At 45.5% G+C, this 21,958-nt stretch overlaps 2 protein-coding genes across 9 annotated transcripts in view; one reads left to right on the plus strand and one right to left on the minus strand.

The window, feature by feature from the left end:
* Positions 1–21,958, minus strand: part of RBFOX2 (RNA binding fox-1 homolog 2) — a 216,357-nt gene that overhangs the window by 168,497 nt on the left and 25,902 nt on the right. The gene's annotated exons all lie outside the window — the stretch shown is intronic.
* On the plus strand, positions 6,425–11,240 carry LOC115518045 (60S ribosomal protein L17-like; the record flags this gene model as incomplete). Its single annotated transcript, XM_032593713.1, is given in 5 exon segments — positions 6,425–6,560; positions 8,482–8,592; positions 10,711–10,746; positions 10,749–10,921; positions 10,923–11,240. Coding segments are annotated over 5 exon segments (774 nt in total), but the record flags the coding sequence as incomplete, so codon positions are not given.

The raw sequence follows: 21,958 nt of genomic DNA on the forward strand, positions 1-21,958 counted from the left end.
GCAGTGTTTGGTCTTCTACAGGGCAGGGCTAAAAGCCACTAAGGAGTTAAAGCTTCCAGAGCATGAGAATAAAAATGCTGGAAGGAATTCTCAGGCTTTTTTAGCCAGCCCAGTGGAACGGAAGAAAGCCTGGGCATTGGAGCCAGATGGGCCTTCCTAACTCTGACCTTGGGCAAGTCGGACAGCCTCCCTAACCTCCTCTCTAAAATCGGATGAATGGCGTGTGCCCTGCAGAAGGCAAACTGTAGAAAGCAAACTGCTTCACAAGCAGCACGCAATACAGGTTGTTTGTCCTCAAACCTCAGGCTAGCCATATGTAAAACGCCGGCGGCTGGCATATGTCACAAATGTCCGTCCTCTCCCTTTCCTTTCCGTCTAACTTAGCAGAAAGGGACTCAAGTCCAAGTAGGGAAAGGAACTTTCCCAAGGTTACACGGCTGGTTACTGGCAGAACTAAGGCTTAAAATCAGCTTTTGCAAGCTGGATGCATCGCACCTTGCCTCGTTAGGAACATCCCCATGGGGACACAGCAAGCTTGGCTTAACGTTAAATGGGCTCAGAGGGTCGACGTGAACTAGAGAACCAGCTAACTGCAAGGTCAGCAGCTCCCTATGGTTTAGACACCCAAGAGTTAAGCCCTCGGCCAGGGCCAAGGCTCCAGAGAGCCTGGGCTGGGCAGACTCCTATGGGAGGAGGCCAGAGAGGCACTGAAATCCACTCCTTGCTGTGATTGGTCGGCTCCCAAAGGGGTGGGGAAGAGGAAAGGGAGAGGAATGTCACCCGATCCCCACGGGGAAACGAGAGCGGGAGCATCTGCTCAGGTTTTCAACTAAATCTGTAAAATATTTCTGAACACTTGACCACCAAATTCAGAAGACTGTAACCTCTGACCTTCATGAACAAGAGAGCGCTTGTTCTTTAATGACCAGATTCCTAGTAATACAATCTAGAGGAGCGAGCAAATGCAAAGAGGCAGTTTAATATCGCTCTGGTCCCAAATTAGGAAGGAACGCTTCGGCTCTAGGTGCTTGAAATCAACACCGCCACCATCCTGCCTGCCCCCTTGCCCTTATGGCGACAGGAACCAGCCTGTTGGCCTCTCTGCTACCATTTTTCTCAAAGTCTGCCATTCCGAAAACATGACAAGACTACACAACCTCATCCCTTCCCCTGAATTTCTCTCCATCCTCTTTAAGAGGAGGCCCTTCCTTTTTTAAAAGGGTATCTTATTGTGAGACGCAACCACTCCGTAATTATGTCAGCACACATGCGCAGGGCAGAGAGAAGGGAGGGTTGGGGGAGAGAGAAACCCAATACCTTGCCAAATCCATTGGGAAGTCTGCCCAAGTTATTAATCCAGGACAGGGCCACTTAACTGAATTGGTTGAGGCAATGCCCTTCAATCCTGGTTGCGTTCTTTCCCCCAGGGGAGAGCACAGGAAGGGCCTATCTCCTCAAAATCTTATGACCCTGACAAGTCTTGATTCCTCAGAAACTTCTCTCCCATTTCAAGGCAATACACAAAATACTTCAGCTCTGAGCAGAGAATCAGAGAGCCAACCCCTATCCCCAATATGCTATGGGGACTCCACAGGACTGGTCACTGAAGAGCCAATGAAAATCGCATTCCCTGTGTCGTTACCTACAGCCACAACTCAACAACTCAGTTTTAAGTCCCAGTAACTGACATGGGGGATGGGGATGTGCACCAAAGTAAAATCAAAGAGAAAGCCTCCTACTGAAGGATGGAAACGGGAGGCCCTTGAAGTCAGTCCAGGGACAAACGTGAGCCCGCCTCATTGAGGCCCCAGGAACCAGGCCAAGGCCCATCCAAAATAACCCGGAATGGCTGGGCAGACCCATCCCTCAGGAACTGCGTAGACTAGTAATGACGTGACCCAAAGGGTGAAGATTCCTCAACCTGGAGCCAAAGCAAATCAGCTTCAGGAAGTTGCAGAGGCTCCTTATGTCTCCCCTTTGTTTCTGCTCTACAATCCCAAAGCTAAACTTAATCCAAACTATGCTACGAATGCCCTTTGCTAGCACAGAGGTCTCATTTATAAATCCCAGGGAACAGAAGTGACTCAGCCCTCTTTTACAGGAATGTTCAGCAAATTAACTACTCAAGGAGGTTCTGCGTGGTTATTAAAAACACAGGCTTCAGTGTCAGGCAGGCCTGGGTTTAAATACTTGTTCCACTACTTTCCAGCTCTGTGGAACTCTCCTAAATCTCTCCAAAGCTCGGTTTCTTTATCTGTCAAATATGGCTTCCACGCCTACCTCAAAGGGAAGGCTGCTGAGAATGATGGGGAACTGAGGGGTGTGTGTGTGTGTGTGTGTGTGTGTGCATGTACTTAGCACAGGAAGCATTCAATAAACAGTAGCTGTCACTATGAATTATTCTCGAGGACTATAACACAACTTGTCTGAAGAAAAAACACCGCCAGCTGACAAGTGTATTAGCATCCCTGCACCTTACCCCTCAGATCGGAGACTGGTAAACAGCAGGAAAAAGCCAAGGATTACTTCATGACCATCTACTGAGCAATGTGCTGGGTGCCAGGGGAAGAGAGTGAGTGAAGGCCACAACCTCTCCCCGCGAAGGAGTTCACGCTGTGGGGAGGGCAGGACCAGGACGGAAAGGACATGATGAGGAGAAAGGGAAGGACCGCCCGGCTTGTGTTCCGCCGTGAAAGGGTTGCTTTTGAGTCTGATCCCAGCAGTGAGGGTCATGTTGAAGAAATCTATCGGGACCATGGAGGCTGGCGGGGCGCTGGAAAACTGGGTGCTTTCTGGAGCTCTGTGCGCCAAGAGTGAGGGGACGGGGAGTGGGGCCACGCGCTGGGGGAGAAGTATCGTGGTCTCTTCTCTTCACGCTACACCAGGAACGAATTGCATCGAACGTGGAGCAGCCACGAGCACACATTTTCACACAGGCACCGCAAGATCACTGCTTGTGGCGCTGACGCAGCAGCACGTACATTTTTTAGCAAAGAGGCACGGGGCGCTCGAAGAATGACACTCATTTAATCAAAAACATGAATTCTCACTGAAAACCAAGCACTGGGGAAGGCCAGAAGGGGCTGGGTTCCACCAGCCAGTGGCACCAAACCCAGAAACCAGTGCTCTGGCTCCCTCCCCGCTTACAAATTTTCATCCTCACGAGCCAGTCTGTCAAACCGGCACACGCACCCCTCAAAGCCCGCGTTGCTGATGGACTGGAGCAGGGCTAGGCCACTCCTCAGTCACGACAGCACACGTCCATCAGGAGACAGAGCACACTCGGGGAAAGGCACTGAACTGGCAACGAAGGCTCCAGCCCAGAGACCCAGCTCTGCCACTAGCAAGAGCTCTAAGAACATACGACTACAGCTTTGGGTAGCCCTCTGACCTAGACTCGGTTTTCCCATCCACAGAACCAGGGCGACGGGACGACGTCCAGCCCCCACATTCAAGGGGGCCCCGAGGGTCAAGCAGATGCCCCCCACCCCGCATTCCTGTCTCGGCATTGTGGCAGACGTGCCGCCGAAGAGCCGGGACACTGAGACACGCGATTACGATTCATTCTCTCAACTAGACTGAAAGTTCAGGCCCAGCCAGAAAGTCAGCCACAACCATTCTGGAACACAAACTAGAAGGTGTGGGGACTTGCAGTCCTGGTCCAGATTGTTCATTTTATGAAGGTCAGGACTCTCTGTTCCTTGGACATTAAACCAGGAAAGAGAGCAAAAGAAAGCAACGGGGCAACAGTCAAGTCACCTGGCACCTGGAAGGGCACATCGTTTGCTTGCAAGAGGAGACCTCCAGACGGGACGCTCAGAAGGACAAATAGGAAGGGGCAGCTGCTAGTATTTCTGGCCAACAGATCAGGGCCTGAAAGATGGGTGTTCTCTCCACTGAACAACTCGTATGGTCAGAAATAATCTTGTTGCCAGCACGCAACAAACCGGCAGCTCTTTAGAGAGGGCTCTCTGGGGACCCAGGGCTGCGGCAACCAAGGGAAATGTACCCAGATCAGATCAGCGACGGCCGCTCCGGTTCCACGGGAGGTATTGTGGGGAACAGCGGCATCGGCCAACACACAGGATTTACACAATGAGCTCCCTGAATGCCGCACGTGTCCAGGTCAGACGAGCCGCTGCTCTGCCATGAACAACCCGGGAGGCAGATGCCACGCATCTGGGTGCATCAGGGTGGTGTTTCGCGGCAGTTACCCATTCTCTCCATTTTAAATCCGGAGGAAGAAGTCTTATTTTTTGTTCCCTCCTCTTTACCTTTCCCTTCCCAACATAAACACGCGAAGAAGATGTAGTCCGTCCACACAATGGAATATTACTTAACAGAAAAGAACGAGGTACTGATGCATGCCACATCGTGGAAGAACACTGGAAACATGCCAAGGGAAAGAAGCCAGACACAATCGGATCACATTATATGGGACCCATTTTATACGGAACATCCAGAAAAGGCACATCTGTAGAGACAGACAGTAGAGACGAGTGGTTGCCTAGGGCTGGGGGAGGGGGGGGGGAGAGGGGGGCGGTAAGAGGGATAGAGGGATTGGGACATGATGGCTTAGGGGTACACAGTTTCTTTTCGGAGTGATGACAGTGCTCTAAGATTGACCTCGGTGATGGCTGCACAACTCTGTGAACGTAACTAAGATGCCACCGAACTGAGCACTTGAAATGGATGAACTGCATAGTATCAAATTATATGCAACAAAGTTGTTCTCAAACGCCTCAAAAGAATCACCACCTCCTTTAGGAAGGGAACCGTAACGAGGGAGGTTTAACTCTCTGGCCGCCCGTTGTTTCCAAACGCCAGCCCTGGAGCCTTCCTATCAACTGCTCCTTTTGCACAGGCTGACGCCTTTCCCAAGGTAACTGGGCTCGATGGCAGCTCTGCTTGGGGTCTTAAAGTCCACCCCCGCTGTCTGGACTTTAGCGTCCTGCCTTCCACATCTAGCTTCCCTGTCCCTGAAAAGGTAGTAAACCTCCCCCACCCCTCCCAGCACACACCGCACACCGCACCCCCCCCACCCCCCCACCCCCGCAGGGGCAGCCGTGGCTCACGAATGACCTGTAACACCACAAAAAGGAATGAAGATAAATGATAACGTGGAAGCACAGGTTTGGGAATTGCAACAAATCTGGGCTCCGATCACAGTGCGTGACCACGTGACTCTGCCTCACTCTCAGTTTCCACTTCTGCAAAATGGAGAAACACTACCTAATGCATTTAATGCACGCGGTGGTGATAAAAGTTAAATGGGAAAATCTATGTAAATGATTCATATGATGCCTGGCTCACAGAAGGTACTCAATAAATAATAACTGTTATTTATAGAAGTCTTATGCCCAGTTTTTTCATGCTGTCCTCCAGCAGGTGAGCCTCTCTATCAAAAAGGCGGCAAAAAAAGCAGGCCTTTGGTGCCATCAAATTGTTTGTCATCTTTCTCACTTTTCTAACCCATCTCACGCACAGATCCCTAGTCCATTCCTAATCCTTCTGAATTTTTTACTTCAATTTTTTTTCCCTTTTTTTTGGACTCACTTTAACTTCAAACCTCAGGCTCAGTATTGCCCCTTCAGCTCTATGCTCTCTCCTCAGCCATAATTTGTATTTACTGCCTTCCTTGTAATATGGTAAGCCACTCGCAGCACAGCACCCGGTATCCCACTCCTCCTAAAAGCCTAACTACCACAGCATCAAAACAACTTCAGATGAACTTCAGAAAAAATTAGGATGGAAACTTATAATGGAACCCTAGGCAGCCATGAAAAATGTTGCTATAAAAATAGCTAATGGCAGGGTTGCCTGGGTGGCTCAGTCAGTTAAGCATCCAATGCTTGATTTTGCCTCAGGTCATGATCTCACGGTTCATGAGTTCGAGCCCCGTGTCAGGCTCCATGTTGATCGTACAGAACCTGCTTAGGATTCTCTCTCTCTCTCTGCCCCCCTACCCCCCAAAATAAATAAATAAACTTAAAAAATAGCTACTGGCATGAAAAGATATTTACAATAGAGTGGGAAGGAGCTGGAAGCATCCTACAAAGTCTGTACAGCATGATGACATTTTGTAAGGAAGTTTACAATGTGTGTAGATGCAAATACAGCTGCGCAGAAACCAGAGTAGACCAACAAACAATGAAAAGATAAAGTTACATACATTAAGACGATTTTTATTTTATTCTTTTGGCCTACTGGATCTTCTCAATTTTCCTTGACGAATGTATATTACTTTTAAGAAAAAGATTTTAGGATTTTTTTTTTTTTTTAATGAATTTAAACAATACAGTGTCTCTTCACTATTTTCTTTGCAGACACGGTAGCATGGCTCTGGTCAGACCAGGACTCACATCCCTAATCTACCACTTATTGTATATACGAAACCTTTAGCCTTGGTGTTCTCATGTGGAAAATGGCGATGATGAAGAACACTCTAGCAGTCTTCAGGAAGTCTCAGGCCGTGGTTCTCAGCTTAAGCGTGCATCTGAGACACCTGGAGAGCCTGTTGAACCAGAAGGCTGGGTCCCCTCCCCAGACTTTCCACTTTGGTAGGTCTGAGGGAGGGGGCAGACCACGAATCTGAGGAAGCTCCCAGGTGATGCTGATGCTGCTGGTCTGGAAAACCACAGGACAAAGTCTCCTTTCAACATGCCACACAGATCCTGAGTGCTCCCTCAGGACTATCTGTTCCCCAGAGATTGAATTACATCAGAACCTGAGACTGCACATCCACCCAAAAGCCCACACTTCTACAACTTGAGTGAATTCACTCCAAGACATGGAAGGAACTGGTTTTCCACTTAAGGCGAAAACAAATAATAATTATTATGACTGCATGTAAAATACCTGACTTTAGCACGGGACAAACGTCTGAGACTGTGGGCACGGATAAAACACGCTGCGAGAAACAGACGCACAGTGAGTCCACCGCACGCTGCCCCGTGCCTGCCTGGGGAGCAGAGCAGAGCCTAGCCTGGGTCACAAAGCACTTGCTTTGCTCTGGGTGCCCTCTGTTGACAAAAACAGACATAGCCACTTGCTCTGCTGCTCTGTCCCTTTTTTCCTCCCACCCCAGGAGAGCCAAGAGTCCTTCAAGTGTGACTCAGGTTCGGAGGGGAAAAGGTTTCCAGTTATGAATTTTTTCCTAAGCCCCTACATGGTCAGGATATTCTTCTTCCGATGTCCCCAGTCCCCCTCACTTTGCATTTGCAGCTTATCTCCAAACAGGTTAACTAGCTCAGGATGGCAGGACAGGAAGTGATGGTAACGTAGGTGGAATTTAAATCACGGTTGCCTTTCACTTCAGAAATGGCTGGCATTAGCACAGCGGGAATAAACTGCTTTGGTAAATACTCCCTGATACAATGTGAAACCCCGCACAATGTGTAATAATTTTAAAAATATATATACTGGCTGCTGAAGTTTCTATACATGAAAACTGTCTAGTAGCACCTTCCAGACAACTAAAAGTAGAATGAGGGGCGCCTGGGTGGCTCAGTCAGTTAAGCCTCCAACTTCGGCTCAGGTCATGATCTCACAGTTCATGGGTTTGAGCCCCACTTCGGGCTCTGTGCTGACAGCTCAGAGCCTGGAACCTGCTTCGGATTCTGTGTCTCCCTCTCTCTCTCCCCCTCGCCCCCTCACGTTCTGTCTCTCTCAAAAATAAATAAACATTAAAAAAAAAAAAATAAGGTAGAATCAGAGCATGTCAGAGTAGGCCAAGAGCTCAGATATTATGGTCTCCAATTTCCTCATTTATACGGGGAAACTGAAGGCCCAAAGAAGTAAAGTGACATAGCCAAAGTCAAAGTTAGTGAAAAGCCAGTTTCCTGATTTCCTCATGACTCATGGTCTTCCCGCTATACTATGGTCTTTATTCAGAAACTTTTTCACGCAGGCATTACCAACAGGACGACAGCTGCTTAATTTTAGCCACGTGGTAGAGGATAAAGAAAGTAGTGAGCATGGAACAATTCCTGACAGGAGTGGGAGAGGAAAAAAATCCTACCTTTTTCGACTGCAAAATTAAGCCTTTTCTGGTATCAATACTTCCTTACTAGCAATCAGTTTTAAATGAAAGTATCCCACTGGGTCAAAAACTGCACTTACTACCAACAAGCAGTTGTCTAAATAAGGAGTCGGCAAGCTATGGTCCATGGGCCAAATCCAGCCTGTCACTCGTTTTTGTATAACCCGCATACAGACCATGACTTACGCGGTCTTTACATTTTTAAATGGCGGGGGACAAACAAATCAGAAGCAGCGTATTTCAGGACGTGGAAATTACATGAAATTCAGAGCCCACAAATAAAGTTTTATTAGAACACGGCCCCATTCGTTCATTTACATGCTATCTATGGCTGCACACAAGCTACAGCAACAGAGCTGAATGGCTGCAACAGGGGCCCCAAAACCCACATTTGCTTTCGGATCCTTCGCAAAACCTGTGTGTCCACCCTTGTTCTGAAGTACTGATGAATGTCGTCACTGGGTCGAGGACGAAGACCTGCGCTGTCAGTTCCTGGGGGCCCGGCCTCAGGGACGAGCTCCCCACCCCCTCTGGCAGGCGCCCCACACAGGGTGAGTGCTGACACTCCCTGACACCTAGAGCTCTCCTCCAGAGACGCCGAGGGGGCCCCAGGCCAGGCTCCAGCATGGTTTTTAGTTAATATTTGTCAGCAATCCTACCCATGTTACAAATGAGGACCCAAGCCTGAGAGAGATGAAACAGCAGGCACAAACTAAAACTGTGAGCCCAGATCTGCCGGACGCTAAGGTTCTTTGATTATTCCCCAGTGGTTTTCAAACCAGGTTCCAGCCAGCCGAGGGGCCTCGGGGTCAGAGGAAGCCCAGAGGGCGGGGCTCCACGTCCTCCAAATCTTTTCTAGGAGGACCACGCCACTTACATTTTTCCCATATCGTGTCCACGTACTTCAGATGAAAAAGACTTTGCGGCTACAAAGTTTAGTCTGAAGGTCAGCGCACCTCTTCCAAACAAAAGCTATGTTCTTCTCTCTCCGCCACTTATTACCACCTTTGGCAAATCTCTCACGACCCCAGGCACCTTAATTCCCTCATCTGCCAATGGAGATTAAGATCCGGCCTCCTCCCCCCCCCCCTCCCCGTCCTCACACGTCCAAGATCAAATGAAAATGGACAGGAAAGTGATCTCTAAAGGATACAGGACTATAGAAATATAATACAAATTATCACCCCCTCAGTATAGGGCTGGGGAAGGGAACCAGTAGGGAAATAATACCATTTCTACTGACTAAAGAAAAATCAAACATGCAAGTAAAATGTGAAAAACAACAACAAAAACCCCCAAACATTCGATGAAAAGTAAATAAGGAAAAGACATGTTCTCAGTGGAAATAACATAAACTTTTCAATCTAACACATTTAGATTTAAAACCCAACTTTCCGGGGCGCCTGGGTGGCGCAGTCGGTTAAGCGTCCGACTTCAGCCAGGTCACGATCTCGCGGTCCGGGAGTTCGAGCCCCGCGTCGGGCTCTGGGCTGATGGCTCAGAGCCTGGAGCTTGTTTCCGATTCTGTGTCTCCCTCTCTCTCTCTGCCCCTCCCCCCGTTCATGCTCTGTCTCTCTGTGTCCCAAAAATAAATAAACGTTGAAAAAAAAAATTAAAAAAAAAATAAAACCCAACTTTCCTCATTATCAGCTACAAAGCCTTGGACAATGACTTAAATCTCTTTGAGCCTTGGTTTCCTCACCTGCAAATGGGAGGAATAAAATAAAACTTGCTAAATGCTTCATACAGGGCTTGACACATAGTCAAAGTTCGATTCATGTTAGCTCTCTCTTCCTGGGAACACTCACTTGTTACTCTAAAATTGAGACACACCTGCTAGAATGAATGCATGGGCTCCCCATACCAGGAAGGAAGTAACAGAATTCAGGAACTCAAAGCATCTTTAGCTTAGATGATTCTATGATCCACCTGATACCGCAAAGCTTCGAGAGGACAGGCTGAAAGTACTCTAAGGAACAATGAAAAATCCTAAGAATAAAAGATACACAAAGTTCTACTAATTCAATAAGGATGTTTATTGAGTGGTTTAAGAGCTCTGTATGGCTCCACAAAACGGCAGATTTACATTTAAGATCCACTTGACCAAAACCATTAAACTTGTAAGAGGCACTCTCCTGCTGAAGATCAGATATCTACCTTCTTGAGTATTAATTTTTTATATAGCTCTGGCAAGGCAAAGGTAAAAAGCCTAATGAAAGCCCGAACAAAGTTTTTTTTTAATCTTCCACAGGAAAAAGTCCCAACAGAGTAGTCTCTATAGTTCAAGAAGGCGAAAGTTTACTGTTTAATTTATCCCTTTACCAAATTCCTACTGAATACTTACTTTGAGCAAAGTATTTGAGAATATCAAGAAGTAAGACAGGGGTGCCTGGGTGACTCAGTTAAGCGGGCAGCTCTTGATCTCAGCTCAGGTCATGATCTCAACAGTTCACGGGATCAAATCCCGCACCAGGCTCTGCACTGACAGCACAGAGCCTCTTTCTCTCTTTCTCTGGGATTCTCTCTCTCTCTCTCTCTCTCTCTCTCTCTCTCTGCCCCTCCCCTGCTCACTTGCTTGCTCACTCTCTCTCTCTCAAAATAAATAAATAAACAATTAAAAAAAAAAAGTGCTCTTCCCATAAGTGGCCTGAGGTGATCTCTGAAAATAGTTTGCTATTCACTTGACCCGGAAAACTCGACAAAATCAGCAAATTAAGAGGTGCAAATCTCCGTGTTCACTTTAAGAACACACATGAAGCTACCCAGGCCATCAAGGGTGTGCATATCCGAAAAGCCACCCAATACCTGAAAGACGTCACTTCGCAGAAGCAATACGTGCCATTCTGTTGCTACAGTGGTGGAGTTGGTAGGTGTGCCCAAGGCCAAACAGTGGGGCTGGACACAAGGTCGGTGGCCCAAAAAGACTGCTGAATTTCTACTGCACCTGCTTAAAAATGCAGAGAGTAAAGCTGAATGTAAGGGTTTAGATGCAGAGTCTCTGGTCATTGAGCACATCCAGGTGAACAAAGTCCCCAAGATGAGGCAGAGAACTTGTAGGGCTCATGGGTGGATTAATCCGCCATACATGAGCTCTCCCTGCCACATTGAGATGATCCTTACAGAAAAAGAGCAGAGTGGTCCTAAACCAGAAGAGGAAGTTGCACAGAAGAAAAAGATATCCCAGAAGAAACAGAAGGGGAGAAAAGGGGTAAATTCTGCATAAAATAAATGCAAATAAAAGTAAGTAAATAAGTAAATAAATAAACGAATAATTTTTTAAAAAAGAAGTATGACAGGATCCTTATTCTCACAGAACATTATGGGTCATCATAAAATAATAGGCAGTGATAAAATGCTATTACAAAGTGGAAATAACGTGCCTTGGGAGCTCAGAGGACATTAAGAATCTGTTCCCAAATAAGTGCATCACGCAAGACTTAAAGGAAGAGACAGCCTTTGAAGTGGGACTTAAACAGTGGTAAAGGGGTGCATCTGGGTGGCTCAGTAGGCTTAGCGTCCAACTCTTGATTTCAGGTCATGATCCCAGAGTCGTGGGATCAAGCCCTGAATTGGGCTCTGTACTGAGCGTGGAGCCTGCTTAAGATTCTCTTTCCCTCCCTCTCCCTTTCTCTCTCTCTCTCTGTCTCTCTCTCTTAATCTCTCTCTCAGGGCACCTGGGTGGCTCAGTCAGTTAAGCATCCACCTACTGACTTTGGCTCAGGTCATGATCTCACCTTCGTGAGTTCAAGCCCCCCACTGGACTCTGTGCTGATGGCACAGAGCCTGCTTGGGATTCTGTCTCCCTCTCTCTCTCTCTCTGCCCCTCCCCCCTTGCTCTCTCTCTCTCAAAATAAATAAAAATAAATTAAAAAAAAAAGTACTCGGGGCGCCTGGGTGGCTCAGTCGGTTGGGCGTCCGACTTCGGCTCAGGTCATGATCTCACGGTCCATGAGTTCAAGCCCCGCGTCGGGCTCTGTGCTGACAGCTCAGAGCCTGGAGCCTGTTTCAGATTCTGCGTCTCCCTCTCTCTGCCCCTCCCCCGTTCATGCTCTCTGTCTCAAAAATAAATAAACGTTAAAAAAAAATTTTTTTTTAAATAATAAATAAAAAAAATAAAATAAAAATTCTCTTTCTCCCTCTGCCCCTCTCTCCAACTCACGCATGTGTGCACTCGCTCTCTTATAAAAATAATTTTTTTAACTTAAAAAATTAAAAAATAAATTTCAACACATTAAATGCCATAAGTAAAGAAATTGGAGTTAAAACCCACATCTGATTTCAAAGCTACACTACCCCATCCCGTAGTGTGGCTACAACACAGAGTACCTTACCCAACATAGAAAGAAAAAGACTGGGGCCCAATCAAGGTATTCACTTAACAGTATCCCCTGAAGAGTTCTCAACAGATAAAAGCTAAACAGAATAATGCTACCCAGTGAGATGAGAGCTGTGCCTTTGTTTAAGTGTATGATTACCCAGAATTTACTGACATTTTCTGGTGGCACAAAATTTTCTAACACAAAGACCTTAATTCCCCCGCCTTTCTAAATCAACCCTAAATCAGCTCAGCATAATGGCATAAGCTGATGCTATCGAGAAAATAAAAATATTTAATCTATAACTGAAATACATAACCATACTGGCCACCAACTATGGGGGCTTTTGCTTTATCTTAAATGTAACTAGTTGGTTTCATTCTAAACCATCTGCCACGGGTTGTCTGTTGAAGAACGAAGGGTTGAGGAGCTCTACCATGTTCCTTCTTTTTTTTTTTTTTTAATTTTTTCAAATGTTTTATTTATTTTTGAGACAGAGACAGAGCATGAGCAGGGGAGGGGCAGAGAGAGAGGGACACACAGAATCCAAAGCAGGCTCCAGGCTCTGAGCTGTCAGCACAGAGCCTGACGCGGGCCTTGAACTCACGAACCGCGAGATCATGACCTGAGCCGAAGTCGGTTGCCTAACCGACTGACCCACCCAGGCACCCCAATGTTTCTTAAAAGTAACTCACAAAATGGTAGCCAACTCTGGCTGTGAGACTATCTGTTGCTTATGCTTACTAACTACTTGGCTGCTCTAAACAACCCTAAAGAGACGAATTACCTGATTTTGAAAACCACTAACAAAGGAATTTATAAATACTTCCAGTGATTCATAATCCTTCATTCTTTTTGAAGGCCATATTAAACTTCTCATTACAACACAGATCAATTGCCTACATACAAAGTATTAGGCCAATCTACTGGAAAGCCAAGCAGAGAAGTTATAATCCCTCCATCTGCAAAATAATAAGGATCTGGGTCAAGAGATCCAAACTGTTCTGACAGCCTAAAATCACAGCAAGCTCAAAATGAGTCCAAATAGGCAAACCATGACTGCCAGGATGTGACAAAGAAACCATGTACAGAAGAGGGGTGAGAAGACAAGCCAGCCATCATTTCCCCGCTCCCTGCTCACATCACTCATCCATCCACAGATCCAGAGCAGTATGGCTGGACTCAGAGGTAGGAAGTTACGTGATGAAAAGTCCCACTATTTCCACAAGGAAGCAGGATACGCCAACAACCACAAAATCAGACCCAGCAGAGCCTAGGGATGAGAAAAGACTTTCTAGCCTACGTGGAAAACAGAAGGTATAGGCAGTGAAACATCACATCAACCAGTAAGTCGCTCTTGACCTAGGAAATTTTTAAAAATGTAATGCTTACAAAAGTAAGTACTCCCCTCCTCACTTCCACTGATGAGGACACTGAGCCTTGGAGAAGTTAAATACTTTGCTCAGTCTTCACCAAACTTCCCAAACTCCCTTGATTCGAAACTTACAGAAATGCTCAGGCAGATGGCGTGTTCGAGGAGCTCAAACGATTAGAGGCGATAAGAAAGGTTTCATACGTCCCAGTTAAATTATGAGCAGGGATCTTGAAGGATACTTAGGAGTCTGCTGGGAACAGGAGAAATATTGCAAGTAAAAGGCACTAGGAAGAAATAAATATCCAGGACCGAGATGTGAAGGACTCTGAAGAGCCATGCAGCATGGAAGAGATATGTGCGAGGGGCAAAGAGCGAGCACGATGGCTGTAGAGAGCCGTGGACGTCAGTGCAGTCTGGCCAGATTCCATTCCAGTCATGACGGTCTGAGAACGGACCCCCTCTTTCTACTGATGCCGCCAAGATCCATAATGAGTTAGGTAAACAAACTTATGCAGGCTTCACTCCCCTCACACAGGCGTATTATTCTTGGAAGTAAGGTAAAGCTATGTTCCTGAGGTAGAAATTTCAAATCCACAGCCAGAATTCATTTTACATGGTGAATTAAAAAAAAAAAAAAAAAAAGGAGAGAGAAAGACTTAAATCAGAGACTGTAAGAACTAAATATTCCCTTATAAAAGCTTCCCTAAGGCCTCCTTCCCATAAAACTAAAGAGAAAAATGATTTAATGACCCTATTACATGCCAGGAAATTTATGTATGTTATCTCTGATCCTGCAACAACCTTTCACAGTAGATACCAGTCCTATATTATAGATGAAGAAACTGAGGCTCACAGAAGGAAAAAAACCTGCCCAAAGTCACGGAGCCTGCAATGGCAGAGCTGATAGTTAAACCCAAAGCCAGGATGCAGTCCGCGCATGCGCGTGTGTGTGTGTATGTCTATGTGTGTGTATCCAGAGGAATTTCCATGAACCAGCCTTATACAGACGCGACAGTGTCTTGGTTAAAGAAGGAAAAAAAGGCCAGTGAACATGGCCGATCCTTCAGCGAATCACGTCCCTCAGGACATGCAGAAAGCAGCATAACTGCTTGTCACTACACAAAGAGCTTTCTTGCCCAAACATGCCTGCCACCAAAAATCTGGAGAAGGCTATGTTAGCCAAACACAAAGCCACTGTAAACCTGCCAGTCCTCCTTGGAGCCATCACCAGGCCTGAACAAAGACAGTCAAATGCCTGTTTCCACCGTCTCTTTCCTAAGAGAGCTACATAGAGTTTACCCAAATTTAGCAAATAAGGTTGAAAACATAGTTTTGCTTTACTGGGGGGGAGGGGAAAGAGTTGTCTTGCAAAATCTCACAAAGAACTTGTATCCAAAATATATAAAGAACTCTTACAACTTGTTAAGAGAATAAATGAACCAAATAAAAAGTAGGCAAGAGACTTGAACACATATCTCAACAAAGAAGACATACGAATGGCTAATAAGCAAACGAGAAGGTAACTCCACATCTTTCAGTATTAGGAAATACAAACCAAAACCACAATGAGCTACCAATGCATACTCAGTATAATCAAAAAGGTAGATAAAATCAAGCCACTTTGGAAAAGAGTGTAGTAGTTTCTTAAAGTGAAGTATGAGCTTACTTACCATAAAACCCAGCGACTCCACTCCTAGAAATGTGCCCAAGAGAAACTGAAACATATGTCCACACAAAGACTTCCATGCAAATGTTCATAACAGCATTATTCATAATCACCGAACTGAAAACAATCCAAATACCCATCACCTGGTAAATGGACTGACAAAATGCAGTCCATCCATACAAAACAATACTATTTAGCAACTAAAAGGAATGATATAGTGATACACACTACAACATGGGTGAACCTCAAAAACATTATGCTAAGTGACAGAAGTCGCACACAGAAGACCAGATAGCGGCGCCTGGGTGGCTCAGTCGGTTGAGCGTCCGACTTCAGCTCAGGTCATGATCTCACAGCTCATGAGTTCGAGCCCCGCATCGGGCTCTATGCTGACAGCTCAGAGCCGGGAGCCTGCTTCGGATTCTGTATCTCCCTTTCTCTCTGCCTCTAAGCCACTCGCATCCTGTCTCTGTCAAAAATAAACATTAAAAAAATTTTTTTAATAAACATTTAAATTTTTTTTTAAAAAAGATCATATATACCTCATATGATTCCATGTACGTGCAATGTCCAGAAAGGATAGAGTCAGAGAACAGATCAGCGGTTGCCTGGGACTGAGGTGAGAGTGGGACTAACTGCAAAAAAAATTTAGGAAAATTTGGGGGTGGGGGGGATATGGCAACATTCTATAACCATACTATGGCCATGATGGCATAGCTCTACAAACTGTATAAGACCCCTGAATAAGTATATTTACATTGAATTACTTTTATGGTATGGAAATTATATCTCAATAGTGTTTTCTAAGTTCTTACTCAATATATATGTATACATATTTTCTATACACACGTATGTATATATTTGGTAACTCCAGGGGAAATGGAAAAGTATTTATGAAAGGGAATATAATCATGTTTTATGATTTGGCTATATTTAGTCACAATAATGTAATTATTATGCAACCATAAACCGGGAATAAACACTGATTTTTCTAAATGACCTTATTAGAAGGAAGGAGACCATGTCTAAAAAACTGTTAATATCTCCTCTCCAACAGTAGGCAGCCAACATATGGTGTCTAAACTTGGTAAATCAAGAAAGAGCAGAATAAGCATGTTATTTAGACACCTGGCAGTCAGCAGCAGACGAAGTGAAATGGTCTTTCCCAGAAGGAAAAAATCTTATGAACTACGTGCAGAATGAAATGATCTAAAATGCAAGAGTAAGTCTGAAGCTGATTACATGGTTCAAGAAAAATGCTAGAACACCAGATGCTGCAGCATTTCCCAGCCCTTCATCCACTAGAGGGTGTAAGGCAACATCGCAGAAGGCCCTAATCACCGATGGGCAACCTGATGTCAGATATTGGGGAGAAGCAACCATTTTATAATGTACCTCGCATGAAGGCTGACAGTGGGGTTCTGTACAACCTAGCAGAAAGGGAAAAAAAGCGATTTCGGATGTAACTGAAGAGCAAAGCAGAAGTATTTTTCATTAGAAGGGGGGCCAGTAAGAAAATTATTATAGGTTGTGAGATACAGAAGGGGTATGAAACAATTTACTTCTAAACCAGTCATTTTAACCCAGTCTCCAGCTGGGGCGGGGGCAGGGGGCCGGGGGAGTAAAATTTCTCATTCAACAAATAAGTCCTAGTTAGAACTGATATTAAAGACAGCAAATAATAAAGCCATTGCCTAGAGAGTTCTAAGGCTGTTTTGTTGCTCCTCCTAAAATTCAATTCTTCATAGCAGCCAGAATATTGTTTTTAAAAATGTATAATGAATCACGTCACTTCCCTGCCTAAAACCTTTCAAAATCGTCAACATTAAACAAGATAATTTTAATTTATGCATTCAACAAATATTTATTGATCTCCTCCTACATATCAGGCTCTGCTCTAAGCAAAGTCACAGCTTGCACAGCACATTTTAGTGGGAGAGATACACAATAAAGTATGCGCACTACATAATTTCAGATGATGGCGACAGATCTGAAGAAGGTCAGGTTGTATATCTGGATATCTTTAGGTGAGTATAGTCAGGAAAGACTTCCCCGAGGAGTAAATTTTGTACCTGTGACCTGAATGAGAAGACAGTGAGCATCTGGGCGAAGAGTACTGCGTGTCTGAAGGTAGAGGAGACAGTGGCTCCACACTGAAGCCGGAATCAAGCTTGTTCAAGAATGCCCGGCAAGGCCAAGGCCAAGTGTACATAAGAGAGCTTCAGGAGACGGAACCACAGAGGCAGGCAGTGGGCTCACGTAAGAACACTTCCTCTAGCCATACAGTGAGATGTCACTCAACCAAAAATGGAATGCAGTACTAACACGCGCTACAGCATGGATGAACCTTGAAAACATTACGCTCAGTGAAAGAAGCAAGTCACAAAAGACCAGATGTTATATGATTCCATTTCCGTGAAATATCCAGAACAGGCAAATCCACAGAGACCGAAAGCAGATGAGTGGTTACAGGGGGATGGGGCATAGGGAAGTGACTGCTAAAGTATATGGAGTTCTTTAAGGTTGCATTTTTTTTTTAATGTTTATTTATCTTAGAGAGAGAGAGAGAGAGACAGACAGACAGAGCACAACCAGGGGAGGGGCAGAGAGAGAGGGAGACACAGAATCCGCAGCAGGCTCCAGGCTCTGAGCTGTCAGCAGAGCCGGATGCAGGGCTTGAACTCACGAACCGTGAGATCACAAACTGAGCCGAAGTCGGACACTTAACCGACTGAGCCGCCCAGGTGCCCCTAAGGTTGCATTTTCAAGGACAACAATCATGAGAATTTTGTTTTTCAAAACTACAGATTGCAATCTATTAGCGGGTCCAGGAAATCAATTTTGCTCAATTGCTGGTCACAACCAACAATTTTTTTAATGGAATGGAAAAGAACGGAAAATGCTTACAGTACAGTAAGGGTAAGTACTATTTGGAAGACTAATTCTAAGTTACATTTGTGTGTCCGTGTGTGTGTGCGCGCGCATGCACGCACGTGCTGGGTCATGATATAAAAAGTATTGCTTTACCAGTGGTTCCTGTCTTTAAGCTTAAAAGCAGCACCAAGCTAGAATTTGAACACTCTCCCCATGTCCTCTGTTCCAATTCCTCCCAAAAGAGGAAGAGCAGCACCATTTCTTTGGCATGAAAACAAATGAGTATGACAGAAAATGTGTTTGCTATCATCCATGGCTCCCAATCAATACCTAAAAGCCCTGAAAGTTCATTTATAAAAACCTCTACTAAAATAAAGTTCATCCCGGGGATAAAAGGAAGAAAAGGAAAGGTCATTAAATTCTTAAGAAAGAAAATGCTTTTGAAAAATAAATCCCCTAGGTCATTTTTAATCTATCCTCTAAATTAAAAGTATGGCTGCCACTCCCAATTGAAATCTCTAACGGTCAAAGTCACATCTTTGAACATCTCCTTTGATACTCCCCCTTTGTTTCTGTGAATCACCTGAATATGTCCATACAGTGGCTTTTCAACAGAATTTTAGAAAGTCAAAGGAAAATAATTTTAGCAAGCCACTGGCTAGCATTTTAAAAATAAGATAAAGGGCCTAACACCATGACATCAATTTTTTCTTTATATTTACAAAATACTATATAAATACAAAAAGACAAACTGTGGACCATAAGCTATTTTAGCAAATAAGGAAGAAAACTCGACAGAAATAAGTTACTCAAGGGACCTCCAAGTCACATGAAGCCTTTTCATGAGGCTACATTCCCTAATGATTCCATAATATCTTGTCACACTAGCAAGAGAACATCCCCATTCAGAGAAGAGAAAACACTGACAGAAGAACACAAAAGGGAAACAAAAGACATGGAGGCTGAAAATCCAGGGTTCAAGTCCATTTCTGCCACCTCCCCTCTATGCGACACTGGGAAATCCATTTAAAAATCTCTGCACCGGGGGTTGCCTGGGTGGCTCACTCAGTTAAGCTTCTGACTCTTGACCTTGGCTCAGGTCATGATCTCACATCATGATCTCACGATTATGAGATCAAGCCCATGACGGGCTCCCCACTGAGCAGAGAGGCTGGCTTGGGATTCTCTCTCTCTTGGGCCACCTGGGTGGCTCACTTGGTTAAGCGTCAGTCTTAGGCTCAGGTCATAATTTCACAGTTCATAGGTTCAAGCCACACCATGGGCTCTGCACTAACAATGCAGAGCCTGCTTGGGATCCTCTGTCTCCTTCTCTCTCTCTACCCCTCCCCCGCTCACATGCTTGGTCTTGCTCTCAAGACAAATAAACTTAAAAAAAAAAAAAAAGGTACTCCCTCCCTCTGCCCTTCTCCCACACACGCACAAGCACATGCTCGCTCGCTCTCAAAAAGTAAAAATACAAAAAATAATTTTTAATCTCTCCACTGGTTTTCTTATCTGTAGAGATAATAAAACCCAACCTACCTAGCAGAGCTATTGTGAAGACCAAAACTCAGCAAACATGGAAGCACACTGTAAAGTACTTTACAACGTTAGTTTTTTTAACATTTTAATACTGTCACTTCCATACCCGACTCAACACCTAAACCCAACCAAGAGTCTGTTCCCTCTCTCACCTCAAAAGCGAATGACAAGGTTTCGCTCCTGCGCGGGCTGAATGTGAGGCAATGCACTGTGCCATAATCTCAAACCCCGATCACATCAGTTAAGAGGACATTTGCTAGGGGCGCCTGGGTGGCTCAGTCGGATGAGCGCCTGACTTCGGCTCAGGTCACGATCTCGTGGTTGAGAGTTCGAGCCCCGCGTTGGGCCCTGTGCTGACAGCCTGGAGCCTGCTTCCGATTCTGTGTCTCCCTCTCTCTCTGCCCCTCCCCCAATGCTCTGTCTCGCTCTGTCTCAAAAATACATACAAACGTTAAAAAAAAATTTTTTTTTAAAAAGAGGACATTTGCCAGAGTTCTTAATTTTTTCTTAAGTTTATTTATTTTGAGAGAGAGAGAGAGAGAGAAAGACACAGAGCGAGCACACCAGTGGGGGAGGGACAGAGAGAGAGAGAGAGAGAGAAAGAGAGAGAGAGAGAGAGAGAGAGAGAGAGAGAATCCCAAGCAGGCCCTGAGCTGTCAGCACAGAGCCCGACACAGGGCTCGATCTCACAAACCGTGGGATCATGACCTGAGCCGAGATCAAGAGTCGGACGCTAAGCCACCCGAGCCACGCAGGTGCCCCTACGGTTCTTGAATTACAGCTAAGGTGGCTACACACCTCCGCTCATCCCAGTTTGCACGGGGCTGTTTCAACATAAGCATCACTTTTCACTCTCGAGAGTGTCCCAGCTAGAATGGCGACTTATACGGTCACCCTGATGTAGCAGACGTAAAGTTGTGGCACCAAGTGATGGCGAGGGGATGGACTCAGACTCGCACTGTGCTCTCCGGGAGCCCCCTGAAAGCCGTCCTAAATAAATGAACAATGTCAGCAAAAACAGTGAGCTTGCTGTGTAGAACTGAGGCCCTCTCTAATCAGATTGCTATTCCTAAGCCCCTCCTATCCATAAACCCTGGAGCTAACACACACAAATATTCTCTCATTTAAAAATACTGCAAACCCACAAAATATTCCAGACCGAACCAATACTCAAAAAAGCATCTGCGCATATACCTAAACCACAAAGAAACAGCTACAAATCTAAACCACTGTATCGTATCATCAACCCAAACTGCACGGCTCGGATGAGACACACAGTCGGACTTTCTGAGCTGGTTTTCACTTTGCAAATCTGGACAATGTTTGTCTCCTCCACTCTCACACGGAGCTCGTTAGCAAGCACAGTGAAGTGCTCGGGAGAGCTCTATGAGCACAGCAGACTGTCATCCCATAAAACTTGCTAACTGACTGGGAAAGAAGGCTGAGGGAACGGCACATAAGAAAGCACAACCTCTACGAGGTGGCGGGTGGTTTTTTCCCCTCCTTCCCTCCACAGGTTTCCAATTCAAATGTGTTGGCGGGAGCTTACGTAACAGGATGAAAAGGACCACTGAACAGTGGTATACTGGTATACTTAGTGTTAAGGAAGCCAGGGGTAATAATCCTTAAGCAGGGATCATGGATTCCTAGATCTGTGGTTGAGCTCCAAGAGGCCTATGAAGCCCCCAGATGACAAACGAGGTACAGGCGTGAGCAGGTGCTCGTGCACACGACCACATTCTTGCCTGTGTGAGTCAGTGATTCCCCAGCACAGAGGAAAGGGCCCTCACAAAGAGAAGAAAATTTCAGTTCTTTTGCAGCTACTACCTTGTATGGTTTCCTCGGAGAAGTCATTTACCTCTGGGTACCTCAGCTTCCTGCCTCTGTTTTATCTACTTCAAAAGGTGGCTGTGAGGACGAGGGGGGAAAACACGGATGACCGTGCTCTAGGAAGATCAGGATTGTAACTGTCTCTTTTAAAATCACCATGAGATGCTGATACAAATCCTGTCTGGGGACGATTCCTATCTGTTTAGAAAGGAACAGCAACAGAATAAGGAAGGCAAATAAAGACACATAGTTAAAATTCACCTTCACTTCCTCCCCCCCCCCCCAACCCCCATCCTGGATTTGCTGAGCCAGAC

This window comes from Lynx canadensis, chromosome B4, assembly GCF_007474595.2.
Source record: "Lynx canadensis isolate LIC74 chromosome B4, mLynCan4.pri.v2, whole genome shotgun sequence".
In the NCBI taxonomy this organism is placed as follows: Eukaryota; Metazoa; Chordata; class Mammalia; order Carnivora; family Felidae; genus Lynx; species Lynx canadensis.